The following is a 23,088-nucleotide window of genomic DNA, read 5'->3' on the forward strand; positions in this document are numbered from 1 at the left end:
GTCATGCAAGACAAGATAATCTGCCTTCCGAAAAGAGTGCAGCCTGCTCAGAACCACTCTTCCCTTTCGAATGTCTCTCAAGCAGTTGCCAGTACCACTCCACTGCCTCCACCTAAACCATCTCCTGCTAACCCCATCACTGTGGAGATGAAAGGCCTGAAGACAGATTTGGACCTTCAGCAGTACAGCTTTATAAACCAGATGTGTTATGAGCGAGCCCTCCACTGGTATGCCAAGTATTTCCCTTACCTTGTCCTCATCCATACCTTGGTCTTTATGCTCTGCAGTAACTTTTGGTTCAAATTCCCTGGCTCCAGCTCCAAAATAGAACATTTCATCTCCATTCTGGGGAAGTGTTTTGATTCTCCTTGGACCACACGGGCTTTATCTGAAGTGTCTGGGGAGGACTCAGAAGAAAAGGACAACAGGAAGAACAACATGAACAGATCCAACACCACCCAATCTGGTCCAGAAGGCAGCCTGGTCAACTCTCAGTCTTTAAAGTCCATTCCTGAGAAGTTTGTGGTTGATAAATCCACTGCAGGGGCTCTGGATAAAAAGGAGGGTGAGCAGGCGAAGGCCTTATTTGAGAAGGTGAAGAAGTTCAGGCTGCATGTGGAAGAAGGTGATATTCTATATGCCATGTATGTTCGCCAGACTGTACTTAAGGTTATCAAATTCCTAATCATCATTGCATATAATAGTGCTCTGGTTTCCAAGGTCCAGTTTACAGTGGACTGTAATGTGGACATTCAGGACATGACTGGATATAAAAACTTTTCTTGCAATCATACCATGGCACACTTGTTCTCAAAACTGTCCTTTTGCTATCTGTGCTTTGTTAGTATCTATGGATTGACGTGCCTTTATACCTTATACTGGCTGTTCTACCGTTCTCTACGGGAATATTCCTTTGAGTATGTCCGGCAGGAGACTGGAATTGATGATATTCCAGATGTGAAAAATGACTTTGCTTTTATGCTTCATATGATAGATCAGTATGACCCTCTCTATTCCAAGAGATTTGCAGTGTTCCTGTCTGAAGTCAGTGAAAACAAATTAAAGCAGCTGAACTTAAATAACGAATGGACTCCTGATAAACTGAGGCAGAAGCTACAGACAAATGCCCATAATCGACTGGAATTGCCCCTTATCATGCTCTCTGGCCTTCCAGACACTGTTTTTGAAATCACAGAGTTGCAATCTCTAAAACTTGAAATCATTAAGAACGTAATGATACCTGCCACCATTGCACAGCTAGACAATCTTCAAGAGCTCTCTCTGCACCAATGTTCTGTCAAAATCCACAGTGCGGCGCTCTCTTTCCTGAAGGAAAACCTCAAGGTCTTGAGCGTCAAGTTTGATGACATGAGGGAACTCCCCCCCTGGATGTATGGGCTCCGAAATCTGGAAGAGCTGTACCTAGTTGGCTCTCTAAGTCATGATATTTCCAGAAATGTCACCCTTGAGTCTCTGCGGGATCTCAAAAGCCTTAAAATTCTCTCTATCAAAAGCAATGTTTCCAAAATCCCTCAGGCAGTGGTTGATGTTTCCAGCCATCTCCAGAAGATGTGCATACATAATGATGGCACCAAGCTGGTGATGCTCAACAACTTAAAGAAGATGACCAATCTGACAGAGCTGGAGTTGGTCCACTGTGACCTGGAGCGTATTCCTCATGCCGTGTTCAGCCTACTCAGCCTCCAGGAATTGGACCTGAAGGAAAACAATCTGAAATCTATAGAAGAAATCGTTAGCTTTCAGCACTTGAGAAAGTTGACAGTGCTAAAACTGTGGCATAACAGCATCACTTACATCCCAGAGCATATAAAGAAACTCACCAGCCTGGAACGCCTGTCCTTTAGTCACAATAAAATAGAGGTGCTGCCTTCCCACCTCTTCCTATGCAACAAGATCCGATACTTGGACTTATCGTACAATGACATTCGATTTATCCCACCTGAAATCGGAGTTCTACAAAGTTTACAGTATTTTTCCATCACGTGTAATAAAGTGGAAAGCCTTCCAGATGAACTCTACTTCTGCAAGAAACTTAAAACTCTGAAGATTGGGAAAAACAGCCTATCTGTACTTTCACCGAAAATTGGAAATTTACTATTTCTTTCCTACTTAGATGTAAAAGGTAATCACTTTGAAATCCTCCCTCCTGAACTGGGTGACTGTCGGGCTCTGAAGCGAGCTGGTTTAGTTGTGGAAGATGCTCTGTTTGAAACTCTGCCTTCTGATGTCCGGGAGCAAATGAAAACAGAATAACTTATTTTTCGTTAAAGTTTGACTGAAACACGCTTCTACCAAATACAGTATGAATAATTAGGTAGTCTTAATGCCTTTCCTATTTTATTTTTTTTTCCTTTTCACACAAAACAAAATGTACACAAAGATTGCGTAAGGAGTATGTATTTTTAATAAAAATTTAATTGTATTTTTTCAATATTAATATTTTAAAGTTTTATTTGTCTTGAAACACAATGTATCTATTATCTACTGACAGAAAGAGATGGTTCCATTTGGTTTTTTGTTTTTGTTTTTTAGTTCATTCTTGTGGAAAGGAGGGAATTATAAGTTGCATGCTTTTTGGCATTTTTTAAATAGAGGAAGATATTTTGCCAAGGCCATTTTTAACTTGTTTACACCTGTACAGGTTTCTTATTTTTGTTTTCATTGTGTGTGTATCAAGGAATCTGTGCTAGTTATTTTAATACCAGCTGCCTTCTCCATTGGCCAAGACCTTCATTCAGTGGAATTTCACATAAGTGCATTGTCATAGAGTATTTTAAATGTTCCCCTGCCTCCAACAAAACCCTAAATTGTATTATTTCATATACCTGACAGTTCTTGTTATCCTTAGGCAAGGTTTTTGTGAGTGAAGAAAATAATCTTTAGTGGCTGGTATGTTTGAATTAGTCCTTTATCATTTAACTTATTTGCATTTTACCAACATTTTAAAAATATTTAAAACCTAAATACAGAGGCTCCTCCCACCTTAATCTCAATACTGCTATGTAGTACTGGTGAACAACCTTGGAGAACCTAGATTTATTTTAATATTCTAGTAGGTAATTACATTTAAAAATCATAGAATTAGAAGCCTGGTTTTTGAGTAATTTAATCATCTTTCATATCTTGATATGCGGCTGCATCAGATGGAAAACAAATTTACTAAAGCACCCTGTTAAAGAGCTGGTGTGCTCCAGTGAGGCCCTCTCCTTTTCTCAGCACAGTGTGGCAGTGATAATCTATTCAAACTTTGCCTGTTGCACAAAATAATCCAGTTATATATACAGTCAGCCTTCCGTACTTGTGGGTTCTGCATCTGTGGATTCCACCAACTGTAGATGGAAAATATTCAAAAAGAAAGTCGTGTCTGTGCTGAATATGTACAGACTTTTTCCTTGTCATTATTCCCTAAACAATACAGTGTAACAACTATTTAAATAGCATTTACATTGTTTTAGGTATTATAAATTACCTAGAAATAATTTAAAGTATATGGGAGGATGTGCATAGGTTATATGCAATTTCTGCACCATTTTATATCGAGGATTTGAACATCCTCAGATTTTGGTGTCCGAGGGCATCCTGAAATCAATTCCCCATGATACTGAGGGATGACTGGATATTAATCGATTTCCCTCAAGCCTGCCCTTGCTGTGAATACTAGTGCTACAAGCACGGGAACTCCATCTGCTCTCTGGCTTAAAATATGTATCTCATCTAAAATCGTTCGTTGAAGTGTGAATACATTGCTAAGTGGTTGTTGCTTAGCAATAATTTTTGCCTGACCATCAGCAGAGCTTTTATTTACCTTTGTACTTAAAATCCAACATAGCATGGGCTCTTGGGCAAAGTATTTCACTGACTATTAAGCATGTAGAACAGGAAAATGAAATACACTATTTGTGCCCTTGACCCAGAACCAGAACCATTGATTATGAGAACTTTGTTGTATGTACCAAATTCATATTGACCATTTTCTGAGCTCTGGACTGATCATAGTAAGTTTTGTGACTTAACAATGAAAGAAAGTAGAAAGATGCTTTGGGTTTTCCAAATGTTGTTTTTTAAAATTGCTCCTTGGGTGAATTGACCCAATGCTACTTTGACTCGTATACAGAAACCAATGATGGAAATTGCTCCTCAGAAATGTGTGCCTCATTTGTGTTTTCAACTTTACGATACATCATGGGGTGAAGCATTAGGGAAAGAGATTCTTTTGATTTGTTTAATAATCTAATTATACAGACCAAAGTGTTTTTAAGTTTCTGCTCTATGTTAATGTTTTAGAATGGTGATTTTGCTGATTAATTTAGACCCGAAATTGAAATAATGTGCTCACAATAATAACATGGTTATAGTTCTTGTATGATAAAGTATTCAATTTCAGAATATTGTTGGAATCCTGAGTTTGAACAGTGTGTTGTATTTAGAAACATAGCCCTATCTGTTTTAAACAAATAATTTGTTGGCCGATTGTCCGTGGTTGAGCATGACAAAAATACCTTGTTGAAAGGCAAGCTTAGGTAACTGCTGGCAAAACACCGGGTGCACTATTTTTCTGGATAAAATTTATAGGTATTTTCTATATTACCCTTCAAAAGGGATCTCTTCAGGTTAAAAATCACGCTTATGCTGAAGTCTTTATCTGGTGTTAACTAAAAATCTCATATGGGTTCGTAACTGAGGTCACTAATAATTCATTTTTATCACTTGTAAAAATTTGCTCAAAATTCCAAAAAATATTGATTTGGTTTTTAATGATTTTGCAAGCTGACCCCCAACCTAAGTTTTGATAACATTTAGTAAGTCAGTATAGCTCTGTGACTTCATGCTATAACTAAGAAGGAAAATTCAGATATTCCTATTAGATTTTATAAACCTTCAGAAGTCTCAAACTTAATTTTGAGTCTAAATTTTCTGACACTGGCCCTTTTTAATATTGTAAGTTTTTGTTCACTTAAGTAAAAAACATTTAATTACTATTTAGCCTTTAAATGGGAAACTCAGGTAATGAACTGCTGACTTTTCTAAAGTTCTTTAACTGATCAATTCAGTATAGAGGGATATTTATCTAATCACTTTCTGTATTTTACAAGTGCTCTTTCTAAAAAGGAATAACTAGTATAGCTCTATTTCCCCAATCTCTATAGGACTCGTGAGAAATTGCTTGTGTAAATATAAAAGCACCATATGTGTTCTTAACTCCTATGGCTGCTTGAAGCTCATGATGGATAAGTCTTTTTGTCAGTTTTAATTGTTAAGTACAGAACAAACAGTTGTTTGGTGATGGCCTGGTTGAAAGAGAGCATATAAGTATATACCAATAGAACTCGCCAAAGAAGACCACACCTCAGAAACTATTGCATTTTCTTGTTATGTGTTGGGTTTGATTTGTTTTTTTTTAATACAGCTCTTTTAATATAAAGATTCTTGATACAATGAAATCTCTTATTTCAAATGTAAGTTTTTCTTATTCTTCACCCACCCCTCCCCCTGCCATTGTATTTCCCATCTATTTAAAGGAGTTTCAACAATATACATTGCATCATATGCAGTAGGTACTGCTTTTTCAGAAAGACTTGGAAAACACACCTGCTATGAGTATTTTGTTCAGATGTAGCCATTTACCTGGCTCTCAAGTCGTCTTTGTGGAGAGGGTCTTAGACAAAAATCTTCCTTGTATTTACTTGGGGTAAGTGAAGTCCAAATTCTTACAGTATACTATTTCAGGATTTCTGATACTAAAAAAGAAAAAACAAAATCATTATATCTCTTATTAACACTTCCCCCAAGAAGGGTTGTGCTGTTATTTATTTTCTATTATAAGAAAAGTTCATTCTTTAAGTAGTTTCTTTTACCCTCTAATCTAATTTCATACCAAATACCTGATCAATAGAAATGATTTATTTCAACAGCAAACATTCCTAATCCATCGTTATAAAAAGTGTCAGCAGTACTTAGTAGTGAACAGATAAGGTCAATTTCAATATAATTCCACTTTGCTTTTAGAGACTAAATTAAGATTCAATTAACATTCTTCTATGAATTCTGAATGTGATAATGTGATTCAAACAGTCACATTGTTAGTAGGATCTTAGTAACTCAGGATAGCGTTCCATACTAACCTCAAGTGAGCAAAACAAATTATCTAAACAGTTTGGTTCTTAGGAGACTGCCTAAAAGATCAAGAAAATTTTCTCATCTTTTCTTTTTACTTAGAAACATTGCAAGAAAACTTGGATAGTCTTCACCAGACCTGCCATGATTTTATAAGATTTAGGCCTCAGTGACATGCTTCTGAAAGTTTCCTGCCAGCCGTCTAAACTAAGCATCCACTCATTCCATCTTCCCAAAGTCACTCACCGATAAAGGTAGCATCCTTAAGCTCATTTTTGAAAGGTGGAGGAGGATCTCCCCCTGCCCGAAGGAATTTTTTTATCAGAATACCTTGAAAGGGGGGTATATACATTTGGAAAACTTAATTTCTTGGCTGTGTTTGATAACAGTTCCTATGCATGGTTTTTAATGTGATGGAAATTTGTTTCTTTCTTTGGAATACCTCTCTCCACCCCCAACTTTATTCTTCCTCTTTAATGAATATTTTCATTGGAGTTCAAACTCCATGCCTTATGCGCTCATTCAGTTTTCTTTTTGCCCTTTGTTTACTCTGTCTGTATGTATGTCAAATGCTGGCAAAACTGAACTGTCAAGAAAATGCTTGAAAGTTGATTTGTCATAGTGCAAACTCATGATAAAATGTCTTAATGTTATTTGGATATGTAGTACATAGAAACAGAAAAATAAAGTCATTTTTATAACTTAAAATAGAGATTTGTCCCTCTCTTACTCATTTTTAGAAATCATGTTTATCGTTTGCATTTCTTAAACTATTACTAAGGCTCCCTTTTCTCTGCAGGAAATAAGCTGCATGCATTCTTTCACTTTGTGTAGAGCTAGTTTCTGTAATTGTGACTAATTATTTCCTTCCTTAATTCACTCTACTGTATCTACCTAAGGTGCCCCTGGAGTTTCATTTGGGTAATTAGTGCCTTAATATGTAATCTGGAGTGCAATTTCTATGCATTTGCCAAATCAGATTGTACAATGGCTGTCCAGCTTAGCTTTCAGTAAATAGTCTTATAGTAATGACTGTGGTTACTTAAAGGAATCGGCATGATCCTGCACAGCTAGGAGGCCTCCTCTAATTAGCCACATTCACTCCAGGCTTAGGGAAGCCCTCTACAAGGAAACTTTATGACCACTTATGCATAAGAAATGATGGGTAATTTTCAAAGTTAAATAGTCACTTTACATATTTTTATTAATAATAGTGTTTATTTTACTGATCATCAGCCCCTCTGGAGAAGGATTGTTGAGATAAGGAAGGGTGGTGAGTGTGATGGGAGAGGCTATGTAAGTGTGAGTAGCAGAAATTAGAAGAGATCATGTGAGAGCTCTGGAGAAATTCTGGAGACAAGAGCTAGGGAATGCAATAGGTAAGAGACATCTAGCAATTTCAGTGCAATATGCACGTACAGAAAAAACTCTGCCCGCTGCCATTCTCCACTGTCCCATCTTCTAGTCCTTTCACTTACACAGTATTGAGATAAATTCTGAAAATTTTTAAATTCGTTTAGTTATTAGTTACTATTGGCTAGCAACATAAACTTTTCATTTGGGTAGAGAAGTAAATGCATAAAAAGGAAGTTATTAAAGTTCATTTGAGACTCAGTGGAGTATTTATACTGTCAGAGCACAAGGCCCGCATATTTCTGAATGTAAGTTTGAATGTCATCCTAAATTTGCAAGTAGGAAAAAAGTGAAAGCTGTTCATTAGCTACATAATTTTGTGTGAGCATAGATATTTGAATGCAGACTATACTGTAGGTTTCACATTTAAACATATTTGAACACATTTAAGGACAAATAGAATAGTTATATGATCAGGCATATCATAAGTGATAGAATATTCTCAGAGTTTGAATATTTTGCATAAAAGATACAAGGTAGGCAATGATGTTATCAAACATGTAAACCAAATTGGCCGTTACGATTATTTTAATCCATGGATTTTTCTGTTATAAAGTTTGAGAATAAGTAGAAAATGGGCTTTTTTCAATCCTTTACAGAGTTAATTTTATTTCAACTCGAGTTACATCTAGACTTTTGCCATTAAAAAATAAATACTGTTTGGTTCAATCCTTATTAGTCTCAGGTAACAGATGTTTCAGGAAAAATGACACAAAAAGAGGCAACCTCTAAGTTTTACATTTTTTATCTCCTCCACAGTTATTCTACTCCCCAGCAGTGATGCTGATATGGCAAAAATATATATAGAGCATTTCTTCACTTTGAATTGGGAAATTTCTTGGGATTTCATTGTAATTTAACATAGACTATGTGTGACAATTTTGTTAAAATCATACTCTAATATTCAGACAGCTTAAAAATCTTTCTTAGGATGATTTAGTCCAAGAACAATGAAAACCAAAGCAAAAATAGGAAGATGTACTCCATATGCATTTGAGTAATAAATGTCCACAAGCTTATGAAATAATGAGTTCTGTTCATATCTATTGAGCTGTATGTATAAATTATATCTTCATAATTTAAATTTCTTTATGAAAAGTAGTTTGTCAGAGTTGCCACTGTTAACAAAATTCTAAAAGGCCATGTACAACAATGATCTCAAAATGAAAACGAAGTTTTATTGAATGGGTACAGGGCATTTCTGTGAGCCTTTCCAACAGGAAGTCAATTTGTTCAAAATTAGAAGACTATTTTTTCTGAACTCTCCCCCAGGTTCTAACCTCTGGTGGTGTGACTCAGACTTTCCTGGTAATCACACGTTGAGCCTTAACAATATCAGCATGCTAACAGATTTAGTAGTTTTATGCATCTAGAAACAAAGACAGGATGTTGACAGCCTTAAGTGATGAAGTATTTAAAATAAATTCATACTTGTAAAATTAAAAACTAGAGATTCAGCTTTAGTCAAAACAACCCAATCTAAACATTTAACTACGTAAATATTTTCTTAAGTCCAGGTAACCTCTCAAAGAAACCGATTTCATGTCAAATGGGAAATACAAAGAATGTCAGATTAAACACCTGGTTTATATTAAATAAGGCTGTCATTTGTTGGGGGGTAAGGGGAGAGTGGAGCTTAGAAAGCAGACTCCTGATAAGGAGTACTTAACACACTTTCTAAAATTCATAGTGATCTGTTGCCCTTCAAATTCTACCAACTTTAAAATAATCAAATCTCAAGTACAGCAAACCAGCTAGGTAATTATTTTCAGGTAACTTTCCCTAACTCAGAAACTGCTAGTGACTATTAAGTGCTTCAGTTATAAATCTGATCAAGAACTTGCATCGAAAATGTCAGAAAGTTAACTTCAAAATCTTACGGGAAAAACTGATAATGACATGCTCCATCCCCGCCCCCACCGCCCCCCGCCCCCTCCCCACCCGCTGAACCATATCCTGCGTGGATATTCTTAATAGCACTGCACTACACTATGGTAAACAACTCTAAGACAAAAGTTGCATTCTGGATTGTTTTCAAATATTTAGAATCGTTTTTTTCTTATATATACAGGGAGGAAAAAAAAATTATACAAAAATGTATCCAGGATTCTACAAATGCTTTAAGTAGGCTCAATAATAAAGAAGTTATACTTACTCTGTTTATGTACTTTGATCAGACAGGGACACGCAGAGTGTTGGATATTCATAGAAACGCCCTTTCGGTGGCCGGGCGCGGTGGCTCAAGCCTGTAATCCCAGCACTTTGGGAGGCCGAGACGGGTGGATCACGAGGTCAGGACATCCAGACCATCCTGGCTGACACGGTGAAACCCCGTCTCTACTAAAAAATACAAAAAACTAGCCGGGCGAAGTGGCGGGCGCCTGTAGTCCCAGCTACTCGGGAGGCTGAGGCAGGAGAATGGCGTAAACCTGGGAGGTGGAGCTTGCAGTGAGCTGAAATCAGGCCACTGCACTCCAGTCTGGGAGACAGCGAGATTCCGTCTCAAAGAAAAAAAAAGAAAAAAGAAAGAAATGCCCTTTCTTTTTTTATTGTTTTTTTATTTATTATTATTATTATTATACTTTAAGTTCTAGGGTACATGTGCATAACGTGCAGGTTTGTTACATATGTATACTTGTGCCATGTTGCTGTGCTGCACCCATCAACTCGTCAGCACCCATCAACTCGTCATTTACATCAGGTATAACTCCCAATGCAATCCCTCCCCCCTCCCCCCTCCCCATGATAGGCCCCGGTGTGTGATGTTCCCCTTCCTGAGTCCAAGTGATCTCATTGTTCAGTTCCCACCTATGAGTGAGAACATGCGGTGTTTGGTTTTCTGTTCTTGTGATAGTTTGCTAAGAATGATGGTTTCCAGCTGCATCCATGTCGCTACAAAGGACACAAACTCATCCTTTTTGATGGCTGCATAGTATTCCATGGTGTATATGTGCCACATTTTCTTAATCCAGTCTGTCACTGATGGACATTTGGGTTGATTCCAAGTCTTTGCTATTGTGAATAGTGCCGCAATAAACATACGTGTGCATGTGTCTTTATAGCAGCATGATTTATAATCCTTTGGGTATATACCCAGTAATGGGATGGCTGGGTCATATGGTACATCTAGTTCTAGATCCTTGAGGAATCGCCATACTGTTTTCCATAATGGTTGAACTAGTTTACAATCCCACTAACAGTGTAAAAGTGTTCCTATTTCTCCACATCCTCTCCAGCACCTGTTGTTTCCTGACTTTTTAATGATCGCCATTCTAACTGGTGTGAGATGGTATCTCATTGAAGAAATGCCCTTTCTATCGTCAGTTCCGTCCGTCCAAATCCAATCTAGGGCCCTGCATGTATTAAAATCCATGAGACTTTTTAAAGCATTTTAAAGACTTATTTAGATTTTCTCTTAACACTTTCTACCTGCCCCATTATTTAGGACACTTACCATTTGGATTATGTTGTTTTAGGACTTATCATATCTTTCCTTCCAAAGTTGGAGGCCCAGTGAGTGCAGGAACCAAGACTTCTTTATCTCTGTATTTCTCTGTGGTGCTTACCATTGTGACTTGTACCCAGTTGGCTCTAAAAAAAAACCACTGAATTAATCAAAAGGCCTAACTCTGTTAACTGAGGCCCTTAGAATGTGAGGGACCATCATCTCTGTTCAAATTCACTCCTAGGTATATGAGTTTCTTAGGACTACCATGACAAAGTACCACAAACTGGGTGGCTTAAACAGAAATTTATTGCCTCAGTTCTAAAGCACGATGTTTGCAGCAGGGTTGGTTCCTTCCAAGGACTGTAAGGAAGAGTTTATTGCGTCCCTCTCTCCTCATCTTTGATAGTTTGCTGGCAATCATTGATGATCCTTGATTTGTAGATGCATTACCTCCATCTCTGCCTTTATCTTCATATGACATTCTCCCCGTGTGTATCTATCTCTATGTCAAAATGCCACCGGGGCCTATCATGGGGAGGGGGGAGGGGGGAGGGGGGAGGGATCGCATTGGGAGTTATACCTGATGTAAATGACGAGTTGATGGGTGCTGACGAGTTGATGGGTGCAGCACACCAACATGGCACAAATATACATATGTAACAAACCTGCACATTATGCACATGTACCCTAGAACTTAAAGTATAATAATAATAATAATAAATAAATAAAAAAGAAAAAAAAAGAACATAGTAATACACCCTTATGACTTCATCTTAACTTGATAATCTGCAAAGACCATGTTTCCAAATAAGGTCATATTCACAGGTCCTGAGAGGTAGGACTTTAACATCTTTTGTGGGGATGGAATTCAATCCATAACACTAGGTGAGATTCTTCTCTTTCTTGATGAAGCTCTTAAATTCTAGGTTTATTACAAACAGAGATTTTGGAGCCATTGAAGAGTAGTTAGTCCAGAGGTTTTCAAATAATGTTCCAAGAAGCTCTGACTCTCCAACAAAGTATCTTGGAAAGACTCGGGGAGTGAACAGGGCTCCTGGTTTTATATCTGTTCCAATTAATATTTCCGTGTAACGAACCAGCCCAAAACTTAGCGGTGTAAAGCAACTACATTATGACACTCAGATTCTGTAGGTAAGGAATCTGGCACAGCAAAGACCTCTTATTTATGCTCCATGATGTGTGGAACCTCAGTTGGCAAGACTTAATGGCTGGGAGCTACAGTCATCTGGAGGCATCTTCACTCCCAAGTCTGGCATTTGATTCTAGCTGTTGGCAGGAACCTCAGCTGGGGCTATCGGCCAGAGCAAACCTCCCCATGCAGCCTGGGCTTCCTCCCAGCATGACAGCTGCAGGGCAGTCAGGCATCTTACATGATAACTTAGGGCCCAAAACAAGTGTTCCAAAAGACACAAAGGATGCTGCATCATCTGTCATGGCCTGTCCTCGAAAGTCACATTCCTCACTTCTGCCATACTCTTATTAGTTAAAACAGTCATAAATCTTGCCCCGTTTTGGAGCAGAGGCAGAGAAGACATAGAACCCACCTTTCAATGGGAGAAGTGCCAGTGTCACATCTTAAGAATATGTGGAACAGGAGGTATCGTTGTAGCCATCTATGAAAAATACAATCTGTCACACAATCTCACACCAAATTCTTCAACCATGGAGCAGCACTTTTAAATGTTTTACATGTAAGGACCTCTAACTCTTTAGTGTTTGCTAACACTTATAGATAAGAAACATAGGATGCATAGAGGCCAAGAAACACTCATGAATTTCATACATTCAGCATATCCAGCAATTATTATAGAAAAGCAGAAAATTGACAAACCTAGTGTTTTCATTTCTCCTTTTCTTTGGGCAAGCCGGGAGAGCCTGGCAGAATACATATTATGAAATAGCTGCAAGAAAGCCATCATTTCATATTATTGCCTCTTTAAAATCATTATCCTTTTGACAAGATTTCAATGAGGCACTTTTACAAATTTTGATTAACACTCTTGCTTCTCCTAGTGTAAGCCAAAATTTCCTAAATGCTCAGAGATGGGTGTGTACACACACCCCTTGTCTGTGACTTACACGAATGAATAAGAGGAAATGTCTCATCAGTCTCTGTGGTGAAAATGTGGAGAGACCAGGGGTGGGGCCTTAGCCAAACCCCTGAGCTTCCGGTTTTTATCCCAACAGAGAAGTGTACTCAGGGCCCTAGCTTCCTGCCCTCCCCAGCCTGACCCTGGTGAAGGTTACAAACCCTCCCAGCGACTGCAGTACCGGCAGTGAGAGCAGGTCTCTAGGCTTCTGCCTCCTTGCTTTGTGGCAGCCTTCTCAGTTGGGTCACATCATTCTTCTAGATCAGGAGGAACACTTAAGGGTTGGAAAAAGTTTTCTAGGAAATAATTACTCAAGAGCAAAGGGACCAGAAAAGTCCCAGAGATGTTCTCCAGCAGACAATTTAAACTAATGACTCGCTGCTGAGCAGCCTGCCCTATAATGGCTGATGTAAACTGTGTCTATGTAATGCTGTATTAAGATCTGCGTTCACCCTCCAGCCTACTAAATCTCCAAACCAATTCATTGAGGGCTTGCATCACTCCTTAAGATTTAGATGAAATTGGCTGTACCCCCAAGTCCACTGTCCTCCCTAAGGTTTCATAAATTTCCAATGTGTTTACATTTTCAGGCCACTGACTCTGAGCCTCTGTCTCTATGGAATGTCTTCCATTCATCAGCTCACCATTGCTTAGGATAGATCTCCATTCTAGAGTTTGATCCCTGTTCTTGAGCAAACCACTGCCCTCTTCCTGGATTTCCCCCAGCACTCACACTAGGTTTTCGTGCATTGTAGAAAGTTTAATGAAGGTTTGGAGAGACAGCAGAGCATTCATGAGAGCAGTGCAAGCTACTCTAAAACCCCATGTTTGTGAAAGCCACCCCCATCCTCCCTCTCCCAGCCCTTCCGTCTTTTACTCTGCTCCGCAACACCCATCTCAGGTTCCTCACTTCTGGCAGAGGGCCGCTCACTTTCTCTCTTGTTTCCTGGTCTCTCACTCTCCACCTCCTCACCCTCACCCTTGGCCCCCCTAGCGGCTTACCCACGTGTTTCTCTACACACTTCCATCCTGTAGGAGGGATTCTGGTGTCTGTTGTCCAGTTGTTTGATCAGCCTGATACAAGTCGCTGCTTGACCTGCACCTCTTTCCTGTCTTTCACAATCCTCCTCTTCTGCCCTCTGGATAAGCCAAATCTTGAAGCTTATCCCTCAGCCTTTTGTACCCCTTTGTCCTTACCCCAGCACTTGGTGGCCTCATTTACCTTCAGGGCTAGGTCGCAGCCTTTCTTTGGCGACTCTCGGATTTCTACTTCTGGTTAGCATCTCTTTTCCACCTCCCACCTCCAACTGCCTTCTGGACATTTCCTCCTGCCTGTCACCTCAAGCTTCCTGTGTTTAGAAGCAAACCTCTTCTAGGCACAACTCTCATATTTGCAACTGCCTCCTAAATAATCTCATCATGAGCTGCTCCCCCTTCCACACTAGACTCTCTCCTCTTCTCCACCACTAGACTGCTGTTCCCAGCTGTAACTCTGCCCTTATTCCTCCTCTGCTCAAAAACCTTCCCAGTGTCTTGTTGATATTGTCTGTGGGCCTTACCCTGACTTTCGAGGTGGACCACAAGATAGGCCTGACCTGCATTTCCAGCGCAAGCCCTGGAGTCCAAAAGGAGTTCCAATTCTTACTGTCCATTTACCTCATCCATGACTTTGAGCAAGTTCATTTAAACTCTCCAGCCTCTGTTTATGTTAAAGATATCCATATACTGGCCCTTCCCAGAAAGTACTAAAATGTACTGATGCTGGTCCCACCTCAGCCAAGTGCCTGATTAGCTCTATCATGGAGCAGTTTGGTGGGCTGTGAGAAGAGCTGAGTGGAGTTGGGGAAGATGATGTGTTCCCTCTTCTCTGAAGTTCAGATGTTGACAGGTAGCTGGCATTATGGGCGCTAAGGGCTACAGCCAAAACTTGGGCTGCATCAGCGAATCTGAGCCTGGGAGGCCCTGATGTCATGCATGGCCATTACACAATCGGTCCAGAGTTTATATCCCATCTCTGCCACTTTCTGCATGTATGTTTTGGAGCAAATCACTTAGCTCCTTGAGCTACATGCTCCTCATCTGTAAAATGGAAACCCATTTGAAAAGTTCCTGTGAGGATCAGTGGTCTGGGGTATGTTATATGCCTAGCTCGATGCTTACACTCAGAAAATTTGCTAGTCTCATGATGACTATAAACTGAGCTCTGGCTCTGGATAATATAAAAATTATCTACAATATTGCACATTTTCCTAAAGTCAACATTTTTTAACATGCAGAATGTGCTAGACAGTGTCATAAAGGCAGCAAGTTTGTATCTTTGTCCTCAAGGAGCTGGAGCATCATGGAGGAGTCACAGCTAAACAGCTACCACTGGGTAGCAGGATGAGTGATGCAGTGAGTGTGTAAGTGAAGTCCTCTGGAAACACAACTGCTTTCTCAATGACCAGCATTTTCCGGGCACCTTCTAGGTAGCAGATACTGTTCTAGATACTTAAGGACCAAAAATCAATACTATGATCCTTGTTCTCAAAAAGTCCATAATCTAATAGGAAAAGGCATCCATGCATTCAGATAGCTACAATGTGTTGTAAGAGCTAACCTAGAAGTCTGTTCACACTAGGAGCAGTGGGGAAAGTGGGCCAGAGTCACCTGACCATGGGAAAGGTTTCAGGAGATGAACCTGAACTGAGTCTTGATGCAGGTGATCCCCAGAAGAGAGATGAAAGGACGTCAGGGAAAGAGCTTTTAAGATGGGGACAGGGGCCTGAGAGACCATGTGGTGTCATTTGGAGAGCCTGGTGCCAGGAAAGGGTCATGGCCATTGAAATGGATGGGAGGTTAAGATGGAAAGACATGAGGATCAGCTTGAGGGTGCCCTGTGTATGCCACCCATGCCAGAGAGCTCTTTATTTTATCCTCCAGCAGTGGGAAATTGGGGACGGTATTTAAGCCCATCCTCAGTTACATTCAAAGGCAGGATAATCTTACAGTCTGTCGGAGCCTCCTCTCTGTGTTCAAATTCTTGCAAAAAGAAAGAAACTACCATCTTGTGTTTTAGAAAACCAAAGGCTGCAGAGAGAAGCCAAGAGGCGGCAGATTAACAATGCCCCAAGCATTTCACGGTGCATAAGACTCATAAACATTAATGTGTTACTTCAGCTTGTCCTTGGCATCACTAGACCTCAGGAAAACTACCCAGCAGACTCATTGTCCTTTGTCCCTGCCTCTTCCTCCTTATTTCACACCCTGGTTTATTTGCTTTGCTGCTGTTTTCCAGCTGATTACAGGAAATTTGCCCTGTTTCATGTCTAGAAAGTCAAAAGGAAATCACCCAGTTTACATGAACTCTGAGTGCCATTCTCAGTGCAAAGCTCTCCTCCTCCCTCTGCCTCTTATTGTACTGGTGTGCTCATTTGTGAGGTGCCATTCTCTGGGTATATGAGGATATGCAAAAGTTTGTATCTGCCCATCCTCCTTCAAGCCTACTCCCCGGGTAAGTCCAGTCTGCCTGCTTGGAGTCCTGTGGGCTGGATAACGCAGGGCGAGAGACACAGTGGAAGACGTAGCTTGGTTAGCCACGTGTCCCCATCAGACCTCTTGCTCTTTTTCTGTCCCCAGAGGAAAGGTGGAGCTCTCCTGCCCACAGAACTTAGTTTCATTTTCCCGTTCTTTCTAATGCTCTGTTCCTGCCCTACCCTCCTGGGTAGCACGGGCCTTAGTGTTTCTTCTGGACAGCACTCTGCAGAATGCTTTGGTTCGCCCAACCAAGGGCTTTGATACTACTGGGAAGACCGCAGGTTGAAACGCTAGAGAGCACACTTCTCCTCTGATGGTGCTTAGTTATTTTGCAACCCCTCCCTCAGCCACTGGCAGGACCCTGTCTGCCACAGCAGGGAGCCACAGCGTCTCTGGCACCCACGCTCCCCTGACCACACCCTGGGAGCCCCTGACTCTTTCCACCACTTTCCGTTACAGAGGAAGCGCCGCAGTTTGGAGTATGAGACTGGCCCCTACAGTGGCTCTTCAGAGGGACCAGGTGACATAACCTGAAAGCCTGAAAGTGAGAGGCAGTTTATGCCCGTAAGGTGAAATTTGACCAAATAGAGAAAAAAAAAAAAAAAAAAAAAAAAAAAAAAAAAAGCCCTGATGGGGCTGCCAATAAATTCTACACCCTCCCTTCCTCCAGCGGGTGATTCCTAGCTCAGTGGTTTGGTTTGTCCTGCCAGGGATGTCTCATACCACCAAGCAACCAGCTGTTTTGTCATGAAGCTATGACCAACTCGTTAACGAGTATTCACTTTCCTTCCTCCCAGCCTGAATTTTCCTTTTCTCTTATTTTTGCAACGCTGCCATGGCACCTCCCAGAAAAGCATTAGCAGGTAAGCTTTGCCTGAGACTCTTTTTGGAGAATCCACTAACCCTGGCCCAGTGAACTCAGAATAACACTCTGAACACATTAATTTGGCTGGTTTGTTCCTGGGTTGGCCTAAGCAGGTTTATAATCCCTTTTCCCTGATACCCACTAAGGCCCCAAAAGGAGGCCATTCCTTGTTTCTCCCTTGGAAGAGAATAGAGTTAGATTGGCAGACCCCTGGAAAACACTTAGGCAGACAGAGAACCATCACATCACTATTAGCATGATGTGGGGAGAAATGAAAACAATCGAAGTTTCCAAAAATGAGAATGATACATTTTTATAATAAAACACTAGGTAGACATGTAAAATAATGTTACAAATATATTTATTGACATATAATTCATTATGTGTTAATTGAAAAAAGTAACTTCAAAAAATTATGCACAGTGTGATCTCGTTTATGCAAGAAAGAAAAAATATATATATATGTTTAAAAATTGGGGCCGGGCACTGTGGCTCACACCTGTAATCACAGCACTTTGGGAGGCCGAGGCGGGTGGATCACCTGAGGTCAAGAAATCGAGACCATCCTGGCCAACACGGTGAAACCCCATCTCTACTAAAAATACAAAAAGTAGCTGGGCGAGGTGGTGCACGCCTGTTATCCCAGCTACTCAGGAGGCTGAGGCAGGAGAATCACTTGAACCCACAAGACAGAGATTGCAGTGAGCCGAGATCGCACCACTGCACTCCAGCCTGGGTGACAGAGGGAGACTCCATCTGAAAAAAATAAAAATAAAAATAAAATAAAGGGAAAAAGATAAACATCCAAATGCAAACAGAGATTGTCATTCAGTGCCAGGATTATAAGTGGGCTCTCTCTAATATTTTAGAATTTTTCCTCTAAGAATTACATATTAATTGTGTTTTTTTTTTTTTATTTAAAAGAGAAAAAAGTTTCTGGGCTTGGCAAATTCTGGCAAATGCACATTCTGCCAGCAATATGCTGTAACATTAGAAGAAAAATTAGATGAAGACCCAGAAAGACTCTGGAGGACTAAAGATAAGAGATATGCTTTCACATAGGCTTTTACTTATGGTGAGAATAATTAGACTGATATTGTTTAGAATTGCTCCAATAATATATACTTGTTCAAGCATAAAGGTAATACATGTGTGTATATATGTATATAAACAAGAGCAATATTATAGTATTGTTGTGGTCACTGTCCTTTGTGACTCAGCTCATAAAATATACCTGTGTATTTCATTATTGTATTATTCTTAATAATTGAATTGTCCTTAATATAAATATGTTGCTCCTTGAATTTTTTTTGTTATGTTTTTAGTTCTTGAGAAATTTTAAAGATAAACCATTGCCTCTGCACAGGGTGGGGCAAATGGTGAGCAGTCTATTTATTCAGCATACACCAAGTTCTGTCTATTTTTCAGAACTTAGCTGGGAACTAGAGAATCAGAATGTAAAGGCACATACAATTCCCTCAGTGAGCTGGTAAGGGACAAGGACCCGTGAACAAACATCCAAGATGGACTGCAATAAGTACTCTATGCCCAGGCCTCTAATGGGCCCAAGAAGGGCATGCAATCCAGGTAGGGAAACATGTAGTCAGGAAAGGTTTCCCCAGAGTAGGTGCTATCCGAGCTGTATGTTGAAGGACAAGTGGTATAGGAAAACAGCCTATTGCACGGCAAGAGTGATGCCATCCTGAAGTGAAATTGCTGTGATGGCTAATGTTTGACTCCTACATAGCAAGGTTTTATGCAGTAAGGTCTTTAAACAATGTTATAGCATAGATAGCCTGAAAAAGATGCTTCCCTAACCTTCCCAATAGTCAGAAGTTTCACAAGAAAATCTGAAACATGACCAACTGCACATGTTTTACTCTAAAATCTTGCTACAAGTATAGGAATCCAATGTCTCAAGGCCACCAGAGACCTTGTTTCTATACCTAAGTCCCTAATAAATGTTGATTTTTTCTTTTTTTTTTTTTTTTTTCCTGAGAAACTGAATTTGTCAGCCTCTTTCTTTGGCCTCTCAACTCCCTTGGCCTTTAGAGTTAGGTTTGCATAGACCTGTTCACCACATGGAATAAGCAAGAATTAGCCAAAGAAAGGGAGAAGGGCATTCTAAGGAGAGGCTCGGACATGTGGAAGAGAGCACGTCCAAGGATGGGAACAGTTAAAAATGTTGATCAGTGCTGTCCAGAACTATCTATGAAAGTCCTACATCTGTGATGTTCAAATGGTAGCTACTAGTCATGGTTGAGCAAGTGAGGAAGTGAAATTTTAATTATTTTATTTTTAAAATTTAAAAGGAAATAGCCACATGTAGCTAGTGGCTACTGTCTTGAGCAGTGTGGCTCTACCTAGTTTTTTTCAAAGTAGGCTTGGTTTTCATTTGAAAAGTGAAAAAGAGTCAGTACAAAATTTCGAAACGAGTAATTACATGAGTAGATTAGGAAGAAAGATTACTTGCAAATTTGAAAGCAGAGTAATTTGGACAGTTTTTAAGATGCATTCACTTTCCATGACCTTCTTAGAGAAGATTTTTTTTTTAAATGAAGCGTATATAAAACAAACTTTGCCATAAAATTCATTTTTGGAGCAAAAATGGACAAATAGGACCTAATTAAACTAAAGAGCTTCTGCACAGCAAGGTAAACTATCAAGGAAGTAAAAAGACAACCTAAAGAATGGGAGAAAATATTCATAAACTATGCATCCAACAAAGGTCTAATATCCAAAATTAAGAAGGAACTAAAACAAATCAACAAGCAAAACACAAATAACCCCATTAAAAAGTGGGCAAAGGGTATGAACAGATACTTCTCAAAAGAAGACATAAAAGTAGCCAACAAACATGAACAAATGTCCATCATAACTAATCATCAGAGAAATGCAAATCAAAACCACCGTGAGATACCATCTCACACCAGTAGAATGGCTTTTGTTAAAAGTCAAAAGATAGATGTTGGCAAGGCTGTGGAGAAAAGGGAACACTTACAAACTGTTGGTGGGAATGTAAATTAGTTCAGCCACTGTGGAGAGCAGTTTGGAGATTTCCCAGAAAACTGAGAGTTGAATTACCATTTGACCCAGCAATCCCTCTTCTGGGTAAAGGAAGATAAATCATTCTACCAAAAAGACACATGCACACATATGTTTATCACAGTGCTTTTCACAATAGCAAAGATGTGGAATCAAATCAGATGCCCATCAATTCTGGACTGGATAAAGAAAATAGAGTATGTACACACCATAAATAAATGAAATCATGTCCTTTGCAGCAACATGGATGGAACTGGAAACCACTATCCTAAGCAAACTAACACAGAATCAGAAAACCAAATACTGCATGTTCTCACTTATAGGTGGTAGCTAAACATTGGATACACATGGTCATAAAAATGGCAACAATAAACACTGAGAAATGCAAGAAGTGGGTGGGGGTAAGTGTTGAAAAAAACTATTGGGTGCCATGCTCAATCTCTGAGTGATGTATTTGTATTCCAAACTTCAGCATCATGCAATATAGCTTTGTAACAAACCTGCACATGTACCCCGATTCTAAAATAAAGGTTGAAAAAAATTATTTTTAGAAATGATCTGACAGTGGAAACTACCAAACAATTAGCTCACCTGCAAACTGAAAGGTAACAGATAACCATCCCAGCAGGAAACTGAGAAGACAGCATTAGGGAACCATTCCCTAGGGCCTGCATACAAATGACCAATTACACATATGAAACAGGATTCAACCTCACTAGGATTCTAGGATATTTCAGTAAAAATGAGATTCTCCTTTTCAACTGTCAAATTGGTAAACTTTTACTTTGAAGACTGAAGGTTGTTGAGAATGTAGATAAAGAGTTACTCCCTTTAAAACTCTTTAGGAGAAAAAATTGGTGCATCCTTTCTGGAGGCCATTTTGGCAAGATTATAGCGAAAGACTTGAAAATGTTTAAGCTCTGTCAGCCAGCTATTCCATTTCCGGGAACTTGCCATTAGGAAGTCATTAGAGAATCTTGAGAAGATTTACACATAAGGCTGTTCTATGTCTGTGTTACATACAACAGTGACAAAAATGACAACAAATTATTTGTGGTTCCCAACAGGGGATTTCTTAAATAAATTATGATACATCTACACAACTGAACGATGCCTAGCCATTAAATATCATGTTGTATATGAATACTTAACTGCATGGGGAAATGTGTGTGATATATTGTTTAGCAGAAAAATATCAAAACCCTATTAGAATGTAAGATTTTAGTTGTGTATATTTTTAATCATATGAATAGAAAAAATACTTGAGGGATATTCACCAAAATGTTAATGCCGTTTATTACCTAGTGATGTGATTATAGGTGGTTTTTATTTTCTTCTTTGTGTTTCTCTGTATTTTTTTAATTTTCTACAATGAAAATCTACGACATTTAAAATAGAAAAGCATTTTTTTAAATTAAGGTTGTCGATTATGTCTGTAGTGTTAAATTGTAACAGAAGTAATGGAAAGTGTGCAACCGCCACCTACAGAAGTGCCATACTAGATAAAACGATTAAAGTAGCAGCAGGCATCGGCTAGTCTAGACTTGTAGGCAGTAAAGCTTTTAAAGAGGCTAAGTGCCTTTGGAGTCCTTTCCAGAAATTCCTCCCTGCTTTTGGTAGCAGCAGAAGTGCTTTAATTAATCAAGATAAAATGTTTTCAGCAAGAGATAATTATGTATATGAAGTTCATCTTGCAGCCAAAGATGCGGACGGTTTGTAAAAATAGAGGGAATTTTCCCCTTGTTAGGTTCTTGCTAATGTTTTCACCCAGAAAAGTTTCCTAGTACCTGGAAAAGGAGAGAGGAGAGTAGCAAGGAAAGATTTAACCAGACTCAACAACCAGAAACCTCAGCTAATCTGAAATTCTTCCGCCTTTGACTTTCAGAAGAAAATGGAAGATCTCAAGAAAGCAACTCTGAATTGAGATTTGCCCATAACCATTTTCAGGCTATTTCTCAGGACTTTACCAACTCAGACTAGTCTCCAGATTTTCTATGTCCATATACTCATCCTATCCAATGAAAATAATTTCTAACGGTAAATGTGAGATTCCAGAAGAATTTTCAGAATCAATGAAAATAGATTAAATCATGTTATACACACTCTACTTACTATGCAGAAGGAAGAGCGGGAGGGAGAGAGACAGGATAGGGAGGAAGGAGGGGAAGGGAGGAAGAGGGAAGAAAGAAAGAAAAAAGAAAAGAGAGTGACTATGTAGACTGGGTCCCACCAAAAAAATCACAAGACTGTGTCAGACATCTGGCTTCCAAGGGTGAGGTACACCCTATGCAGTCTGGCCAGATGCCTAGCATCACACTTCGGTATTTTCCTTGGAAAATGAGAGTCCTGCTATCTCACACCCTCCCTCCTCCTCCAGAGGGATGGAAAGGGCCTTTTCCTTCACAAACTGGTTTGGAGGCTCATGGACATTGAATGGCATTCCCACTCCTCATGCCCGTCAGTCATTGCACCTACCTTAGTTTCACTGCCAATGTTGCTTCTGAATCTCCCTGATGCTCTTCCAGGAGTAGCTGATGAACTATTTAGACGATTCT

The 23,088-nt window shown here is 39.6% G+C and overlaps 1 protein-coding gene and 1 long non-coding RNA gene across 3 annotated transcripts in view; one reads left to right on the plus strand and one right to left on the minus strand.

Annotated features, from left to right (window-relative positions):
- Positions 1-6,843, plus strand: part of LRRC8C (leucine rich repeat containing 8 VRAC subunit C) — a 96,668-nt gene extending 89,825 nt beyond the window's left edge. The window contains exon 3 of the mRNA XM_050806424.1: positions 1-6,843. Within this exon, the coding sequence (XP_050662381.1) occupies positions 1-2,274 (2,274 nt within the window). The 3' untranslated portion in view covers positions 2,275-6,843.
- LOC126963992 (uncharacterized) overlaps positions 5,673-23,088 on the minus strand; it is a 24,422-nt gene continuing 7,006 nt past the window's right edge. For both annotated transcript variants that reach the window (XR_007729280.1, XR_007729275.1), the window contains 3 exons: positions 12,562-12,630; positions 11,003-11,139; positions 5,673-5,759 (listed from right to left, as the gene is read on the minus strand). This is a non-coding gene — a long non-coding RNA (uncharacterized LOC126963992). The remainder of the gene's footprint in view (positions 5,760-11,002; positions 11,140-12,561; positions 12,631-23,088) is intronic.

This window comes from Macaca thibetana, chromosome 1, assembly GCF_024542745.1.
Source record: "Macaca thibetana thibetana isolate TM-01 chromosome 1, ASM2454274v1, whole genome shotgun sequence".
In the NCBI taxonomy this organism is placed as follows: domain Eukaryota; kingdom Metazoa; phylum Chordata; class Mammalia; order Primates; family Cercopithecidae; genus Macaca; species Macaca thibetana.